The sequence below is a fragment of the Delphinapterus leucas genome, chromosome 1, assembly GCF_059928025.1.
Source record: "Delphinapterus leucas isolate spDelLeu-1000000601 "Yukka" chromosome 1, BTC_Dleu_Yukka2, whole genome shotgun sequence".
Classification (NCBI taxonomy): domain Eukaryota; kingdom Metazoa; phylum Chordata; class Mammalia; order Artiodactyla; family Monodontidae; genus Delphinapterus; species Delphinapterus leucas.
In genome coordinates this window covers 91,570,685-91,587,835 of record NC_143129.1, presented here as the reverse complement: position 1 = coordinate 91,587,835, position 17,151 = coordinate 91,570,685, and the positions used below count along the sequence as shown (strand labels likewise).

The following is a 17,151-nucleotide window of genomic DNA, read 5'->3' as shown; positions in this document are numbered from 1 at the left end:
GACAGGAAGCCACACACATGTTGGAGCCTGTGGCCTTTATTCATGCCCCACACCAAGTACAGCCAGATGCAAGGCCCCTGCCCAAAGCAGAAACACCAGGGGCCCGGGACTCTGGGTTACACCCTCCAAGTCCCCTACCCCACATACTCTCCTGTGAGCCAGAAGTGTATAAAGTGCTGGTGTGATGATCCTCTGGGGAAGGCCAAAGGGATCAAGAGCCCCACCCCTGGACGAAGGCAACAGGGGGAGGGACTGTGCTCTGGTTCCCAGAGTGCTGAGACGGGGCCTACGGCCACCACCATCAGGGCTGGGGAAGCGCGATGCAGTCCTGGGCAGGAGGGAATTGGGAAAGGGAGCCTTCAGCAGGGATCCCTAATAGGGTGGGGCTGTTGGGGGCAGGGGGAGTTTCTGCACCCCTGTGAAGGGAGGAGGGGAAGCTTGGGGATCTCAGAGAATGGGGCAGCCCCTCCGGCGCTTATTCTTGCGGACCTGGAGGCCAGCCCTAGTGGCCATCTCAAACACCTCCCGCACCCCCTCCTTGGTCTTGGCTGAGCACTCAAGGTAGCCAAAGGCACTGATCCGGTTTGCCATGTCCCGGCCTTCCTCAGATCGAACAGGCTCCTGGGAAGGTAGAAGGAAAGTGGTCAAAGGAAGCTGCTGGTTAGGTGCACCTCACCCGTATTTGTAACAAGAACAAATATCTCCTCCAGCCCTGACCCCACAAAGCATCCAAGCCCCGGCCACCGTGGATGGCTTCTAGGCTAGAGACCCAAGACTCCTATTTACCTTCAAAATTCTCCCCATCAGCCCTATACCCCACGGTACACTCTTCTCTTGCCTGAGTGAGGATCTACCATCTCCTGACTGACCTCCCAGCCTCTGTTCTCACTTTCTTCCAATCCATCCTCTATGGCTGCCAGAATCATTTTTCTAACATGCTGACTCTGACCATATCTGTCCCCAGTTTAAAACTGCCATAATTATGTTCAAAGAATAGTCTCGATTCCTTATCCTGGCAGCTCTCCCTAATCAACTCGTCCTCTGGCTAGAAAGCCACTTACCAGGTCCCCAAATAAGCCAGCTCCCTCACTCTGGGCCTTTTCCCAGCCACTTAGAATACCCTCCGTTCCACATCCACAGCAGCCCACACACCTCCCCAGGTATACTCTGATGGCTCCACCTGCATACCTCAAGCAAAACATCTACTCTAAGAACCCGGTTCCCTGAGGGCAAGGATTTTCTCATTCATCTTAATAGCCCCAATGCCAAACAGTGGACAACAGACAAAATGCCAAATGACCTTGGACAAGTCACCGTCCTCTGACAGTCTCATGGAATATCGGGTCAGACCCTAAGGGCCCCTCTGGTTCTCCCTCACCAGGGTAGGGGTGCCAGGGGGGTAGGAGGTGGACGCTACCATCACTTCTAACACGGGGAGTCAGTAGGAGGGAGGCTCCTTCACCAGCCTGCAAGCCCTCAGAGGGCACCTTCCTCCCCAAGGCCTCCCAGCCTGGCGGCTGCACCCACCTGCTTCATCTTGGCCAGCTCTCTCCGGGTATGTTCATCTTGCCTCAGGTCCTTCTTATTCCCCACTAGGATGATGGGCACGTTGGGGCAGAAGTGCTTCACCTCCGGGGTCCACTTCTCAGGAATGTTTTCTGCACAGACACGTCCCAACAGGTGTTGGTGCCTCCACTTAGGCTAGAAGGCTTCCCCTGGGTCCCCTTGTCTCTGCAGGGCAGTCTTAGAGGCTATTCAGCATGATAGTCCCTTTCACAGGTCAACCCACCCCCACCCCCCTCACAGTACACACCCTTCCCTGAGCCCTCGGAGGGCCAGAGTCACCACAGGAAAGGAGGCTAACGGGGCTCCCCGGCACCCCACCCACACAGCTTCTGAAGATGGCTGAAAGGAGCCAAGGCAAGAGCTCCCTCTGGTTGGTTGATTCCAAGGGATTCTCAGCCCCCTCCCTCCAACCCCCTCACCCAGGCTGTCGGGGCTGTCGATGGAGAAGCACATGAGGATGACGTCAGTGTCCGGGTAGGAGAGAGGCCGCAGGCGATCATAGTCTTCCTGCCCTGCTGTGTCCCACAGAGCCAGCTCCACCTGACACACAGGGCCAGTGCTTAGCTAGCCTGAGGGCCCCAGTTACACACCCCACACCCTGCCACCCAGAGGTCCTATCTGAAATCCTGGTCCCTTAGGTTCACTGAACATCTACCTATTGAACACCTACTATGTGCCAGGGATAGTGCTAATCATTGTCACACAACATAAACTAAGGTGAGTTTCTTAAATCCTGAGACAACAGCGTTTGATCTTTGTGCAGTTTGAGCTGCCATCGGGAGCGCCACTATTTTATTTAATACTCATAAAAACCCTTCGAAGGAGGCCTTACCATTATTTCCATTTCACAGCTGGGGGAGCTTAAACCCAGAGGCAAAGGGACTGGGCCCAGATTACAGAGCCAGCGTGTAAAAAACCAGGAGGTTATCCAGATTTCCTAAGACTGCAGTTTCACTTCCTAACTTCCACTGGTTCCAGCAGGAAGAGTGAAGCAAGGACATGGGTGTATGGTGAGCACGGACATCCCAGGTCCATAAGTGAAGGGGGCAGGCGTGGTTCCAAGGGGCTCTTCGCCCTTACCTGCTTGCCGTCCACCTCTATGTCGGCGATGTAGTTCTCAAAGACAGTAGGGACATAGACTTCTGGGAACTGATCCTTGCTGAAGACGATGAGGAGGCAGGTCTTCCCACAGGCCCCATCCCCCACGATCACCAGCTTCTTTCGAATGGCAGCCATGTCTGGGGCTGATAGGGAAGAGGCAGTGGGGATGTTGGGAAAAGCCAGTAAGTCCACAAACACTTCTCTAGGGCCCCCAAGCCCTCCCTGGAAACCGAGGCATCCAGTGAAGGGAGAGGAGGGAGGGAAAGGGGCTTGCTCAGGCATGTTCTTGCCAAGAACCAAGTGGTCGGGCAACTGAGCTTGAAATTCCTAATCTCAAGGTCAGGGACAGGTCTCCCCCATGGGTTAGAATACAGAAATGGGAGGTGGAAGAACCACCCACTTGGGAGCCAGAAAGCATGAGTTCTAATCTAATCCACTCCCCAACTGTGGGCCCCTGGACACCTAGAGGGGTGCTCAGGGACCAGTGACGTGTACAGAAGGGCAAGCTTTTATCTATTCTACGTATCAGGGTTTCAAGTCAGGTGTATTTGTTACCAGGATTTCGATACTTTTTAAAGTTTAATAATTGTGAAGGTCCAATCTGGAACACACTGTCCCAAAGTCAGCACAAGTCATGCCTGCCCAGCGAAAAACGAAGAGTCCCTACCCATATGGGTGGGTAAGGGAAAGAATATTTATCACACCCCTAGGTGCCAGGCACTATGGTGGGCATTTGGACAAAAATCACCTCCCTCAGTCCCCAGAAGCCTGGAAGGTAGGTAGTGAGCTCCCCATTTTGACAAACTAGGAAAGTGAGATTCATTGAGGTTAAGACACGAATTCAGAGTTGTGGCAGGGATGGCACTCAAAGCAGGGCCGTGTGACTCTAGAGTCTGTTGCTTTTCTACATATCACCCCAGAGGTGGGAAGGAGAGCAGAGGGAGGGAAACCCAGACAGAGGGCAGCGGCAGCAGCCAGCAGGCTTCCCTGGCCCACCCTGTCCCGGTCCCCAGAGCCCCGAGTCACACAAAGGAGGCTCAGTCCAGGCAGTGCCCACAGCCCACATTCGGGCAGCCTGCCTTCCTCCCCCTGCTTCCTACTGGGCCTGGAAGCTACACTGGGTCACTCAGCCCCAGGCAGGGGACAATGACCACACTGTAGGGAGCCACACATCTACCACAGCAGAGCGACTGAGAATAATCCACTAGGGAATCACCTCCACCCACTCCCTGGAACAGCCCCTTCCTCCACTCTGTCCAGCTCACCCTGAGGCCCTGCCCACCCCTCCCTGTGACTCAGGGCAAGGAGTCAGCTTCCTGGGGTTTCCATGTGTCCCCTGCCCCCAACACACACCAAAGAGCATCTGCACAGTTCATCACACCTTCCCAGCTTCCCCGCGCCTCAGCTGAGCCTCACTTCCTCCTTCCCTGGGGAGAGGAGCTGACCTCCAGTCGGCTGGAGTTCCCAGGCCTACAGCCGAGGAGGAAGAGAGGGCGGGCTCTGGGCCTGAGATGAAGTCGAAGCTGTTGGGAGAAGCGGAGGCTGCAGCCTGTGCTGGGAGGAGCCCCCAAAAAAGAGACAAATGAGGGCCAGTCCCAGCACCAACCACACAGGGAGTAGTTAAAAAAGAAGGGGACGGTAACCTGATCTCTGCCCCAAACCTGGCTTTTTCTCAGTCCCACATCCTGTCAAACTAGGCTGAACTCCTTTACTCCCCACACACCACCACCACCTCACAGCCCTGCCTTGGTCTGCCTTTTAGGGAGCGAATACTCCAGCCCAAGGCAAGCTCTCTTCAGCAGTGGGGTCCCGGGTGGCCTCCTTCCCCTCCACACACACATGCACAACAGTGGGATGGGGGCAAGTGGATATGAATCAGAGGGAATTTATAGGAGTTGAGTGCACGGCCACACTCTCCCCATCACAACAGGGGCTCTCTGATACCCCCAAAACAGGCAAGAAGGCATTCACCCTGCCAGCAGATCCCCTCCAAAAATGGAAACCACCCTTCAGAAAAGGGGGTCTCAGGCTTCCCTAGTGGCGCAGTGCTTAAGAATCTGCCTGCCAATGCAGGAGACGGGTTCGAGCCGTGGTCCAGGAAGATCCCACGTGCCATGGAGCAACTAAGCTCGTGCGCCACAACTACTGAGCCTGCGCTCTACAGCCCGCGAGCCACAACTACTGAGTCCCTGTGCCACAACTACTGAAGCCCGCGTGCCACAATTACTGAAGCCCACGTGCCCTAGAGCCCTGTGCTCTGCAACAGGAGAAGACACTGCAATGAGAAGCCCGCGCGCGCACCGCAACGAAGAGTAGGGCCCGCTCACCGCAACTAGAGAAAGCCCCTGTGCAGCAAAGAAGACCCAACGTGGCCAAAAATAAATAAAATACATTAATTTAAAAAAAAAGAAAAGGGGGTCCCCTGGAAATTCCACCCAGGTGACCAGCACCCTCACCTACTCCCACAGGTTCCATTGGTCCAACTGTGGGAAGACAGGCTGGGGTAGCCTCAACCTGGGATGGGCAGTATTGATGGAGGGATGGAGCACATTCACCACTAGGGTGAATACCAATTGCTTAGGCATGAGTATGCCCGCCCCAGGCAAGGCAGTTTAGGTGGCACCAGACGGTGGTGGGCAGAGGCCAGAACTCCAGGGCAAGGGCATGCATTAAATGACCTAGAGCCCCCCATCTCAATTAGAAGATGTTCCCTTCAGGCTCAGAAGAGTAGTTGGCCCAGGCCAGGCCAGGCCACCAGGCCCAACGCCAAGATGGCGAAAACAACAGCTCCCTGTGAGAGGCAGCCCCTGAGGAACTGCCCCACTGACCCTAAGAGGGGCAACCAAACCCCACACGGGGCCTGGAATGACCCTGGAATTTCTGGGGCCTTCCCTGGAATAAAACAGCTGCCGTCTCCTCAATCATCCTCTAGATTTCCAGATGAACCAGGTTCTGCTGTACCCTGCCCACCACCCCTGAGGTCTAGGGAAGAAATCAGATACCTCCTCCTCAACTTGAAAACCACACACACACACACACACACACACACACACACACGCACACACGGGCTGGATCCTTCCCAATCTCCTGTACCTCCACTCCAGGCCGGCTCCAGAAACCATCTAGGGCGACATCCAGACCCCCGAGGCAGTGGCAGCCCCCGCGGTCACACCCGCCCCTATTCCCGCCACTCCACCGGCCCGGAGGGGGGGATTCCCACCTCAACCCGGACTCGGGCCCAGACCCACACCCAAGCCCAGGTTCACAGAGGGCCGCCAGGCCTGGGAGCTAGAGCGTCTGCGCTGCGGCTCCCTCGCGGAGACCCAAGTTGCCGTCTCTCCCCTCGCCCGGCCGGGCAGGTTCCGGGAAGCCGGGAGAAGGGAACTGACTCCGACTCGGACACCAAGAGGCGAGAGGCCCTGCGGGGCAATTCCCGGGGCCCCTCACTGCAGCCCAGGAGGGCAGGGAGGGGCCGAGCCGGCCCGACCCCCGCACCGCCCAGACGCCGCGTACGAGGGAGGGCAGGCGGCCCGCGCTCGGACCAAAGCCCCTCCCCGGCCGGCGCCCCGAGCTCCTGCCAGGCGGAGACGGGGGGAGTGCTCTCCTGGGGATGAGTTCCCAGGACGACCCCGCCGCCCAGAGCCCCAACCCGGGATACCTTCCGCTCCGCCGCTTCCAGCTGCGCGGCCGGTGCCGGAGGCAGAGACTGACCCGAGGGGCACCGCCCCGCCCTCCTCCAGCGCCGCGGCGGGGAGGGGCGACTCGCGGGGAGGGGCGGGCCGGGCGGCCCTTGGCTCCGCCCGCCCACGGCCCCCGCCCACGGCCCCCACTCACGGCCCCAGAGGGTCGCCCAGCGAGAGTCCCCGGGATCTGGGGGAGATGCTGGGACTGTGGAGGAGTGGGCAGCGGGGCGAGGCGCGGCGAACGGGACCCCTGAGGACTCTGCCTCTGCCCCACCTTCCAGCTCCTGGTGGCGGACCGGCGTCGGGAAAGTTGAGAGGAACCCGGGGTGGGGTCAGGAAAGGGCCGCTGCTGCCCTCGCGTGGCCAACCGGCCACCCGCGCCTACATCACCTGGGGCTTCGCGGGAGGCGGGACTGGAAAAGACGGCTTCGGGGACGCCCGAGGAGGAGGCCGCGGAAGATGCCCACCCTCTGCTCCTAGGATCATTGCGGAGTAAGTACAACCCACCATCATCCCCCCAGGCCTGGACACCTTTCAGAACCTTTGAGATTCAGGGCACTTGGTTCCACCTCACAATTCCCTTCCTTCCCCCTACCTGGAATTTCCAACTCCTACCCATCCTTCCACCCTGGAATCTTTCTGGATCCCCAGCTGGGAATTCAGTTGCCACCCCCGTTGTATTATTTCTGTGCCTCTAGGGACACCTAGCCGGGCCTGACTTGTGCGTTGGGTATTTACCAACTGGTGTATCTCCTTCCCTGAAAGGTACCTGAGGAGGTGGATGGAGGATGAGGAAGTCTACTCACATTTTATTAGCTTGTGCAGGGAACACTACATAGCTTCTAATAGTCATCACAGATCTCTAGGTTAAGTGTACCCATCCCCCTTTTGCCTGTAAGTAAACTGAGGCTCGGGTGGAGTTAAGTGGCTTAACTTAAGTGGCTTAATTTTGCCATTTGTATGTGGCAGAGCAAGAACTCAGATAGTCAGGCCTGTCTGGCTCCAAAGCTGGTCTCTCTCTCTACTGCCCACTGTGATCCTCCAACCTGTCCCTTCCCACTGTCTGGCACAGTGTGTGGCACATAATAGATTTCCAACAAATACTTGCTGAATGAATGAATGTTAGAAGTCATACAGACTTTAAAGATCTGAAGAGCAATCCACACATTTGCTAAATGATGAAACTGAGGTCCAGTGCAATTTGGTCCCAGGCCTCTTAACTGGCTCACTAAACTGAGCTATGTGCTCAGTTCAGATCAGTTTCTGCCTTCTAAGAACTTACAATCTAAATTCCAAATGCAGACAACTTAAAGATAGGTAATAGTTATTGAACCCTTATTACATGGACCTGGCTCTACATACATAAACTACTTTAGTCCTACAACTACCTCCTGAGGTAGTCCTGTTATCTCCATTTTTCCAAAAAGCAAATTGAGGCTCAGAGAGATTGCAAACCTAGTGTTGGGTTTGGCACCAGGACCCAAACAGCAGGACTTTCAAGCCCCTGTTCCTTAACTGCTACTCCGTACCAACCCCTCATATAGACAGTTACAGTACAAGAGGTGAGCGCTATAGTGGGGGCATGCCTGGGCTGTGGAAGGACAGGCGAAGCCTTCAGGATGAGGTGATGTGTAGATTTTAAATGAGTTGGAGCTACTCCAGACCCACAGAGTTGTGGAAAACACAAGGCGGGGTGGGGCAGAAGACAGGGCTGGAGAAGGAAGCAGTGGCCAGATATGAAGGTCCTTATATGCCATGCTCAAGAGTTGAGTGTCAGTTTTGGTCTAGGTGCAGTAAGGAGCCACCAAAGTGTTTTCTCAGAGGAATCACCAACTCAGATTCACCCTGTGGAAAGGGCTCCCTGGCTGCTGTGTATATTATATATTGGGGAAAGCAGGGGAGTGGCTTGGAGACAATTAGGAGGCTAATATACTGAAGGACTAAGGTAGTGCCTGTAGGGATGGACAAATAGAAATATATTTAAGGGACTTCCCTGGTGGTCCAGTGGTTAAGACTCCGCACTTCCCATATAGGGGGCACAGGTTCGATCCCTGGTCCCCCGGGGAACTAGAATCCGCATGCAGCGCGGCCAAAAACTAAAAAAAAAAAAATGTTTTTTAAAGAAATATATTTAAAAATATATAATCAACAATACTTAGTGATTGATTAGCTTGATGAGGAAGAAACGGAAGCCAAAGGTGCTCAACTCCAAGAATTCTAACTTGAGTAGCTGAGCTGGTGCCCCCTGAGATGATGAGTGGGGAGAGGACATGTTTGTGGGGGAAATAATGAATTCAGTTGGAGGAATGTTGAGTTGAAGTGCCTGTGAGATGTCTAGGAGATGTTCGGGAGACAACTGGGACAGTTTTTAGTCAAAGAAAATAAAGACACACACATTTATCCATCTGGTTTATTTGCCAAGGGCTAAAATTTTGGATCGAACTGGCACCCCTTCTTCAGTTAAATTGCCACTAAAGAAGGTCAAGGAGACAACTTCAGAATTTGGGTTGGGAGAGGGGTAAGCATGGAGAGGCTGGGATGGTGGTGGGAGGTTCGGGCCTGAGCCCCTCAGGAGTAGCTGCCTGGCCCTCCCAGGGGGATGACGAAGACCGAGATGTCATCCCCGGAACCCAGCTTGTTGTTGGGGAGACGCCAACCACGGTCCCGGGGGGTGCCCCGGGCCCCTAGGACCAGAGCTTGGGCCAGAGCTGTGTACCTGTCAGAAGCACATGTGTACATTCATGTACCAACATGTACATGGGAAGATGGATACACAGGCCCTCATGTGGGTTCCCAAGCATTTCTTCCCTGTGTCCCTTCCTTCCCCATCATCATCCCCTTGCCGCCATACAACCCCTACCTGCTGGGGTCATTGGGCTCATAGGCTGACAGCACCCTGTCCACAGTGGCAGCTACCTCACAGTCACTGGTGACATCCCACAGCCCATCTGTTCCCAGGACTAGCACGTCATCTGGGCAGTGCTCATACTGCGTCAGGTCATACACTCGTACCTGGTGGGGAGAGAGGGTGCAGAGGGAGCTTGGGGATAAAGCGACCTTGGGAGAGAGCTAGCCTGAGACCCCCAGAGCAGGGAAGGCTAAGGAGGCTCCCATGTGGCTCACCTCAGGGAAAGAGGAGAGGAAGGGCTTGATGGGCAGGGTAGAACTGCAGACCCTGAGGTTGTGGTCTCCCAAGCCCCGGGTCACCCCAATGGTGGCCATCATTCGAGCCTAAAGGAAATGAGGAGGGGACACTACTATAGCCTTCTCCCAGTCTCTCTGGGACCGTGGACCCTTTCCACCCCTACCCTCGGGTAGAACCTCCACCTCCCTAGACAAGTTGTGGTGGGTCCTCCTGCCCTCTCCCACCTCTACCATGGAGTTTACCTTTTTGCCCTCCCCACAGACCAGAGGAAACCTGAGATCCTCCAGCTCGATCTTTTTGTAGGCCCTGGGGAGGGGGGAGTAGAGGAGGCATCACCCAGGCATCAAAGTCCCTCTCCCCTAGGAGCCACACCCCTTACACAAACCCCTTAGAAGGGCCGCATTCCCCCAGCTCCCAGCCTGGCCCAGCCTCCAGCTTCCACCTTGCTGTTGGCGAGGGACTGGTTGTGTTGCCATGGAAACGGGCCCCAGCTCTGAGGGAAGTGTTACCAGCCAGTCATGTTCTGGTCCCGGTACAGCATCCTCTGCCCCAGCTCCTTAGGCTGAACTCTGCGGGGGAACTCAAGGTGGGTGAATTCACCACCCAGCAGCTCTGGTTTCAGGAAGCCCTGGGGTTGGGAGCGGCCAGACAGAGCAGAGGGCCAGGGGGCATTAGGTTTACAGTACACCCTGGTGTAGAGGTGATGTTAATTACAGCAGACCCTTAAATGGAGTTTACTGTGTACCATGCACTGTTCTAATATTAACATATATTAGCTCATTTAATCCTCACAACAACTTTTAAGGCAGGAACTCTTGATTTATGGAGAAGTTCAGGGAACTGTTGAAGATCACACAAAGTACTCAAACCAGGATTCAATCCCAGGCAGCCCAGCTCCAGAGCCATTGCTTTAAAGCACTAAGCTATCCTGCCCCTTAGGGGCCTTTGCTGTTTCCTTCCCCCACTCTGACTGCACTTCCTTCCTCAGTTGGGGCCACAGTGGAAGGCACTGGAGCAGCCCACGCTCTTTCCTGCCACATCCTCCACACCAGCTCAGCCCTACACTCCATAGTCTGTGGAGTGGCCTTCCCAGTAAGCTCCCAGTAAGGAGCAGTCTGTCTGTGTTGTGAGGGTCAGAGAGTCCTTGGGACACAGGCACAAGATTAGTAAGGAATGGGAGTAGGGAGTTTAGTTCCTACTTACAAGCATCTGGAGACGCTGGCGCTCAGTCTCCGGGGTGAACTCCCGGGACATTGGAATGATTTCTCCATTCCGGACAATGATGGCTCTGCCCAGAGAAACAAAAGGTTTGGGCTTGGCTCTCTACAACCCCCTCACATAAAGAGTTCCAAAAAGACAAGGCCCTCCCTTAGAGTCCCTCACCCAGACCCCCAGTTTTCCTCCCCTCATAGCTATTTCAGGCCCTTCCTTATGTCTGTGATCCCTCCTGACCCGTTCCAATCTCTGAATATTAACACCCACCACGTCACTCTCTTCTATTCCCCCATCCCAGAAGCTTGACCCCTCCCCCGCACAGCCTTTTCCAAAGCTCCCACCCCATACCTGCTGTCACCTGCATTGGCTACGTACACCTTGCCTAGCAAGTAGACCACAACCAGTGCACAGCAGCCCCCCTCCACTTGGTGGCCACGCCGCTCCCGGGCCATCTGCTCATCCTGCCATATGAGGAAGGGTCAAAGGGGGTGGATGAAGAAGAGGCTCCAGACACACAGCCACCCGCCCACATCTGCAGAAATAAACTGGCCCAGGCAAGCCACACTGGTGGACAGTAGGGAAGACATCGGTATAACACCCACTTCTCCCTCCCTCTGAACCAAGTTCTGCTCAGGTTCTCAAAGCTGTTATGGGTTCTCAGGGTCACCTCCTCAGGCTACCTGACTCCCATACAGAGTTGACCAAAGTGTCTGCCTGGCAGGCTCTTGGCTCAGGCCACCCACTTACCATGAACTGGAAGGCATTCTCAATGGCACCCACTACCAGGCTCTCATGAGTCACTTCCTTCTGCGAAGACCAGCAGGACTGAGGACCAACCAAGTGAGAGGAATCAGAGGAACCTGGAGCCCCTGGGGTGGACGGGAGGCAGAGGGGAGGTGGCGAGGGGTCCTGGAGTATCTCTACCAGGTCCTTTAGCTGCTCCCGAATGTGGCGATGCAGGAGCCTAGAGGCCATTTCGGCAGCTCTGCCTCCTGCATGCCCATCAAACAGTCCCCAGTAGTAGAAGCAGAGTCCCTGGTGGAGGAAAAGTTGGAGGTGAGTGTGTGTGTTTGTGTGTGTGTGTGTGTGTGTGCGTGCGTGTGTGTGTTTGTGTTATGCAGGGAGAAGAGCAAGACTCTGGGCATCCATATAAACATTAGAGAGGAGGTTAGATTTTGGTATTTAAGGCAAATTAGATTTATTCACTCATTCACCAAAGGCATACTATGTGTCTGAAAGCAAAGCATCAAAAAAGTCAAACTTGGGCTTCCCTGGTGGCGCAGTGGTTGAGAGTCCGCCTGCCGATGCAGGGGACACGGGTTCGTGCCCCGGTCCGGGAGGATCCCACATGCCGCGGAGCGGCTGGGCCTGTGAGCCATGGCCGCTGAGCCTGCACGTCCGGAGCCTGTGCTCCGCAACGGGAGAGGCCACAGCAGTGAGAGGCCCGCGTACCGCAAAACAAACAAACAAACAAAAAAAAAAATAAGAAAGTCAAACTCAGAGGATAAAAGATGCAAAAATAAGCAGTGGTAGTTATTAAATCATCAATGAATACATGAGCATATCTCCATTTTAAGTGGAAAACTAAATATTCACACTGACATGGTAGAATCTACCTAATCAATGCCAGATAAAATTCTGTGCCATTAAAGTAGAAAGCTAGTGAGTTAGGGGGTAGGTCTATCACATGGCTCAGATTAAAACCGAATGCCTAGAATCCCTGGGGATAGGTGTCTCCTGTGGAGGTTAGGAAAGGGGGTGGGGAGCTTACCTGGCCTCGGCTAGGCTCCCTAGGTGCCCCTGAAACACTCCTCCGACCTTCCACATACACCACTTCACAGCAAGCCTGGTCCTCATTGTGCCGGCTCTTGCCAGAGTTGATGACCCTGTCAGGCCAAAGTGACCACATCAGGTTGGACACCAGACAAGGTCCTGGAATAACTCCCACCTGAGACACACATACCCTCTCTGGCCTGCTGGCCAAGCTGAGAAAGGTCACAGCCACCTGGGAACCAGGCCAGAGGGAGGAGGAGAAGGGAGGCAGGGCAAGGCACAAGGAGTACTGCCTAGGTGTTTGTCTCCACCACCTCCTAGAAAGGCCACAGCAGCACTCTCCCACCTCAGATCTCCCATCCCTTCCCTAATGGTATCACTGGGGGAGGACCTGGATGGAGGGAAGGAGGTTTTAATTCCTGGCTTGCCGAGACCCTGCATCCACTCTGACCCCCAAAAACCTCTTCTAGCTTCTTGTCCACAACACCCCACCCCACCCTCATGAGCACACCCACCTTTATCCTAAAATCATCCAGTGAAAGTTTCTGCTGCTTTTTTTTTTTTTCTTTTTTGGTTTCTTGTGGGATCTTAGTTCTCCCCCCCAACGAGGTGTCAAACCCGCGCCCCCTGCATTGGAAGCATGGAGTCTTAACCATCGGACCGCCAGGGAAGTCCCAGTTTCTGCTGTTTGACAATGAGTAAGTGCTCCGGCACAGATCAGGAAAGAGGAATTGAAATAGGGTAGGAGTGGAAGCCTCCCTGGACTGCGCAGGAGCCACATAACCCCAAACTCTTCCCAAATAGGAAGTTAAAGGAGCCGGTAGTGGGGCCGCGGGTCCACCAGCCACGACCCTCAGCCCCTCAGCGCCCCCATCTCCCTCAGTGCTCTGCTCTCCCAGCAGATGCATTAAAAATCCACCGGCCCTGTAGGAATCCCCTAGTGGTCCAGTGGTTAGGACTCCTCGGTCTCACTGCCGGGTCCCCGGGTCAGGGAACTAAGATCCTGCACTGCCAACAAACAACCAAACAGGCAAAAAAAAAAAAAAAAAAATTCACGCAGCCTTGGAGCAAGCCGGCTGCTGCCGCCACTCCCACCGCTCTGGCCCGGAGGTCCACTTCCTTGCCTGGCCAGGGCAAGTCCACCCGCCAAGGGGTGTTCAAAGGGGGCCCTCCCGCTTCCCCGGGTGGCCCCCTCCCCCGCCCCTGGGGAAGCCGGCGGCCGCCTGGTGTCGCGGGCTATTTCTGGGTGTGGAGGGGGAGGGGAATGGTAAGAGGGACAGGGAACTGGGGCGCTGGGGTCGGGAAGCCCAAGGAGTTTTTCCAGCCGCCATCTCCTATATTAAAAGGGACCCCCGCTCCTTGAAATCTCTCCTCCCTTAGCCATTAAACTACCGGGCCGCGACTGACAACTGGCCAACTCATCGTTCACGGGCCCTCCACTCTCCGGGCTCTGGGAGAGAACAAGGTCCTGAAGCGGCGCGGGTGAGGATAGTCAGCGAGCTAGAAAGTCCTGAGAAAAGCTGCACCCGACTTGAGAAAGGGCTGGGAGTGGGTGCGGCCCGAAGCCCAGAGGACAGCAAAGGTCCTGGGAAAAAGGAGCTCCTGGCACCGAGAGCGACGAGGGGGGATGCGTCCCAGCGCCCGGGATGCCAAGGTGGGGAGGAGGTTGGGAATGGGAGTCCCATCCTGGTTAGGGTACCCCCGGGGGCGCTCACTCGGCGTAGCCCGTGCTCCAAGGCAGGCGACGGCCAGTGTCCGGGGGGCTTTGCACAGCCCGGCCAGCGTGATCATCGGCGCGTCGCAGGCCCCCAGGGCTCAGCTGCAGAAAGGTCGGTCGGCAGAAGCTTGCTCGAGCCTCTACTGTCCTCGCGGGTGCCGCACTCCCGCTCCCAGCCCTAGCCGGAGGGCTTCTGGGAGCTTGTGGAGGGGCGGCGGGTGGCGCCGAGGTCGAGTTGGGCAGGTCTGGCGACTTGGGGCGCGGAGGCGGGGCGCCCCCAGAGCTCACCAGGTGCGCCACGGCCGAACGCACCCGGTTTAGCATGCTGCCTCCCTTCCCCGCCCTCGGCCGTGGCCCCGCCCCAGGACAGGCCCCGCCCCCTAGGTCTCTCGAGGGGCGGTGCTCGCTCCGGTCAGTTCGGCCCCACCATTGGCTCGCGGCCCGCAGGGCCGGCACCCGGGGAAACTACCTGCGGCTCTGGGCTACCCCGGGAACAGCCCCGCCGGCTCGCGGCCTCTCCCCCGCCCTGTTCCGACTTCTCCCGCCTCTGTTTTTTGGGGGGAAGAAGGGTCTGCTGTTGTAGGAAGGGGACAGAAATCTTATTTCAGCCTTGCTCTATATCAATCAGCTAGAACTTCCCTATTGTGACGGGAGGGTGGTGTCTTCTCGCCCTGGGTTCGTTGTGGCTAGCCTGCCCAGAGGGTGATGGAGCTGATGATCTCCGTTAGCGACCGCTGGGTGTGAAGCTCCGGTTGTGGTAACACCTCTGGCTGGGGCTGCCGGAATGAGAGTGAGGGCCAGCGAGCTGGTGCTGGGAGTGGTGTGGAAGTGGTAACAAGGCAGGCTGGAGCCAACCATCCTGAATTAGGGAGCTGGGTAAGTTCCCGGATTCCCGAGGGCGCTGTTCCCCGTGAAAACCACCGCTAGATCCGGCAGAACAGTTGCCACTCCGACTCCACTTTTTTTTTTTCGGGACCCAATTTCCGCCCATATTTGGACCTCCCCTGACCACAGCAGAACTGTTAATAAGGATAACAATAACTACATTTATTGAGGACTTACTAATAATAGGCTCTCTACAAAGCACTTTCTATACTTTAGGCCCTTTACACTGCACACTAACCCTGCAAGGTAGGTTTTATTATGTTCGTTTTATGGATGACGCAGGACTGGACGCTCCTGTCATTTTACATGACTTGTTCCAGGAGGTCAACAGCCAGTGGGAAATTTATGCCCATGTCCGTTCCCCAGCCACCCACACCGATTCTTAAAAACCAAGCTGATTTATCTAGATCAGAGAGGAAGGGTTAAGAGGTAGGTGAATAGAAGAGGGGGGTGTTCCTCCTCTCCCACCCTCCTCCTCTTAAGGCAAAGGTGGAGAACAGTCCAGGTGAACAGCTGCTGTGGCTGCCACCTGGGGGAGACAGAGGCCAGGCTAAGTCCCTGCCTGAGAGGGGAGGGTGGTACTGACCTAATGCTGGAACTATGTTCCTAAGCCTGGGAATTGATTGTTAGGCCTCAGAGACACCTCCTACCCCACACATGGTTCAAATGGGGACAAGGCCCTTATGGTCCTAATGCAAGTCAGGGTAGTCCTCAGGGACTGGCACCCAGTTCATGGTGGGGATTCCACCTCTGGACTCTGTCAGCTGGGTGCTTCCTGACCATGACCCTCTCTGTTCCTGGCTAGACTGTACCCTCAGAAGGGGTGTCTTTTCTGGTACCTTCCAAATAAAAATCTCACAATGGTCGTTCAGGTTTGTAGACTTCTATAATTATGCCTGCACTTTGGGCAGAGAGAAGGAAAAAGAAGAAAAGAAAAGAAAACCAGAAAAAGTCAGACCCAAAGGCACATAGAGTGGCAAGCCAGACAGGGAGATAAAGAACATGCTGCTGCTATGGGTATTTCCCTCCTGTTTGAGAAAAACTGGAACCAGCTCACAGATAAATGGCATAAACAGTGGCAGCAAGCCATAGACAGAAGAAAAAATATAACATCCTGGCTATTTTTATTATTCAGTGTTTCTGGGACAGTTTGCTTACCACTTCTCCGTGTCATCTAGCTCCATAATCCCTGCTCTTCACAACACCCATCATGGTGTGACTGCAAGTGGGCCACAGAGCCAGGGCCCAGAGACCCCCTAGTTCCAGCAACAGATGGTCAGCAGGGATGTCAACAGCTCCCTTGGGCTCTAGAACAGCCCTCCAACCGTACCCAAATCCTAAGACTCTCCTCTCCCTGAACCTCTCACCTCCTATTCCTGGCATCATCATACCTCCTGCATCCTCAGACTGCCCCAGAACCTGGTGAGAAGGTCACCATCTCTACTCATCCCTGAGGCAGTACAGAGTGAGAGGCAAAAGGGAGGTGGAGTGGGAAGAAGCAGCCGTGTAGGTTATTCTTTGCTGAGAACTGCTCAGAGGCTGGTCCTGCCAGGAGTGTGCGAGACCTCAGCTAGGGGTAGGAAATGGGTATCCTCAAGAGAAATCCCTTTAGGGACTTCCCTGGTGGTCCAGTGGGTAAGACTCCACTCTCCCAATGCAGGGGGCCCGGGTTTGATCCCTGGTGGGGGAACTAGATCCCGCATGCATGCCGCAACTAAGAGTCCTTATACTGCAAATAAAAAAGATCCCGCATGCCGCAACTAAGACCGGGCACAGCCAAAATAAATACATAAATATATTAATTAGTTAATTTTAAAAAGAGAGAGAGAGAGAAGTCCCTTTATCCTGGGCCACGTGCAGTGGCTCAGAGCCAGGAACTGGGCTTCTTCCCTTTGCCTCTCCCCTCCCCATTACTCCAATCCCAAAGCCCTCTTAAACTAAGAGGAGTGTCCTTCAATCAAGAGACAAATTCACAGACCACCACTTCCTCTCTCATTTGTCTAATACTTTCACATCCAGAATCTCACCCTGTAAAAAATTACACACTATACAATTGCAATTACATT

The 17,151-nt window shown here is 55.2% G+C and overlaps 2 protein-coding genes across 5 annotated transcripts; both read right to left on the bottom strand.

The window, feature by feature from the left end:
• Positions 1 to 20: 20 nt before the first annotated feature.
• Positions 21 to 6,446, bottom strand: RHOC (ras homolog family member C). Of its 2 annotated transcripts, none has more exons than XM_022584069.3 (5): positions 6,326 to 6,446; positions 2,647 to 2,810; positions 1,986 to 2,106; positions 1,528 to 1,658; positions 21 to 621 (listed from the first exon to the last, which is right to left on the bottom strand). In XM_022584069.3, exons 2-5 carry the CDS (start codon positions 2,800 to 2,802, stop codon positions 448 to 450), a joined length of 582 nt encoding a protein of 193 aa, XP_022439777.1. In that variant the 5' UTR covers positions 2,803 to 2,810; positions 6,326 to 6,446; the 3' UTR covers positions 21 to 447. The 2 variants fall into 2 exon arrangements, with proteins under 2 accessions (XP_022439777.1, XP_089774098.1); XM_089917972.1 differs by lacking the exon at positions 6,326 to 6,446 and adding an exon at positions 4,021 to 4,294.
• A 2,122-nt stretch (positions 6,447 to 8,568) lies between these two features.
• Positions 8,569 to 14,558, bottom strand: PPM1J (protein phosphatase, Mg2+/Mn2+ dependent 1J). Of its 3 annotated transcripts, none has more exons than XM_022584062.3 (10): positions 14,199 to 14,558; positions 12,482 to 12,596; positions 11,458 to 11,745; positions 11,059 to 11,171; positions 10,699 to 10,783; positions 10,005 to 10,123; positions 9,738 to 9,801; positions 9,474 to 9,581; positions 9,267 to 9,362; positions 8,569 to 9,066 (listed from the first exon to the last, which is right to left on the bottom strand). In XM_022584062.3, the coding sequence occupies exons 1-10, from the start codon at positions 14,522 to 14,524 to the stop codon at positions 8,968 to 8,970; spliced, it is 1,413 nt and encodes a 470-aa protein (XP_022439770.2). In that variant the 5' UTR covers positions 14,525 to 14,558; the 3' UTR covers positions 8,569 to 8,967. The 3 variants fall into 3 exon arrangements, with proteins under 3 accessions (XP_022439770.2, XP_022439769.2, XP_022439768.2); XM_022584061.3 differs by having other exon boundaries at positions 8,579 to 9,066; positions 9,211 to 9,362; positions 11,086 to 11,171; XM_022584060.2 differs by having other exon boundaries at positions 8,580 to 9,066; positions 9,211 to 9,362.
• Between the last annotated feature and the right edge of the window lie 2,593 nt (positions 14,559 to 17,151).

Excerpts from the sequence above, each read along its gene's own strand:
- RHOC (XM_089917972.1), bottom strand. Across the intron at positions 2,107-2,646 it reads TAGAGGTGGACGGCAAGCAG|GTGGAGCTGGCTCTGTGGGA; the intron begins GTAAGGGCGAAG and ends CCTGTGTGTCAG. Across the intron at positions 622-1,527 it reads AGCTGGCCAAGATGAAGCAG|GAGCCTGTTCGATCTGAGGA; the intron begins GTGGGTGCAGCC and ends CTACCTTCCCAG.
- PPM1J (XM_022584060.2), bottom strand. The coding sequence starts at position 14,524 with ATGCTAAACCGGGTGCGTTCGGCCGTGGCGCACCTGGTGAGCTCTGGG. Across the intron at positions 11,172-11,457 it reads AGAATGCCTTCCAGTTCATG|GATGAGCAGATGGCCCGGGA; the intron begins GTAAGTGGGTGG and ends CTCATATGGCAG. Across the intron at positions 9,363-9,473 it reads TCCTCTCCTCTTTCCCTGAG|GTACGAGTGTATGACCTGAC; the intron begins GTGAGCCACATG and ends TCTCCCCACCAG.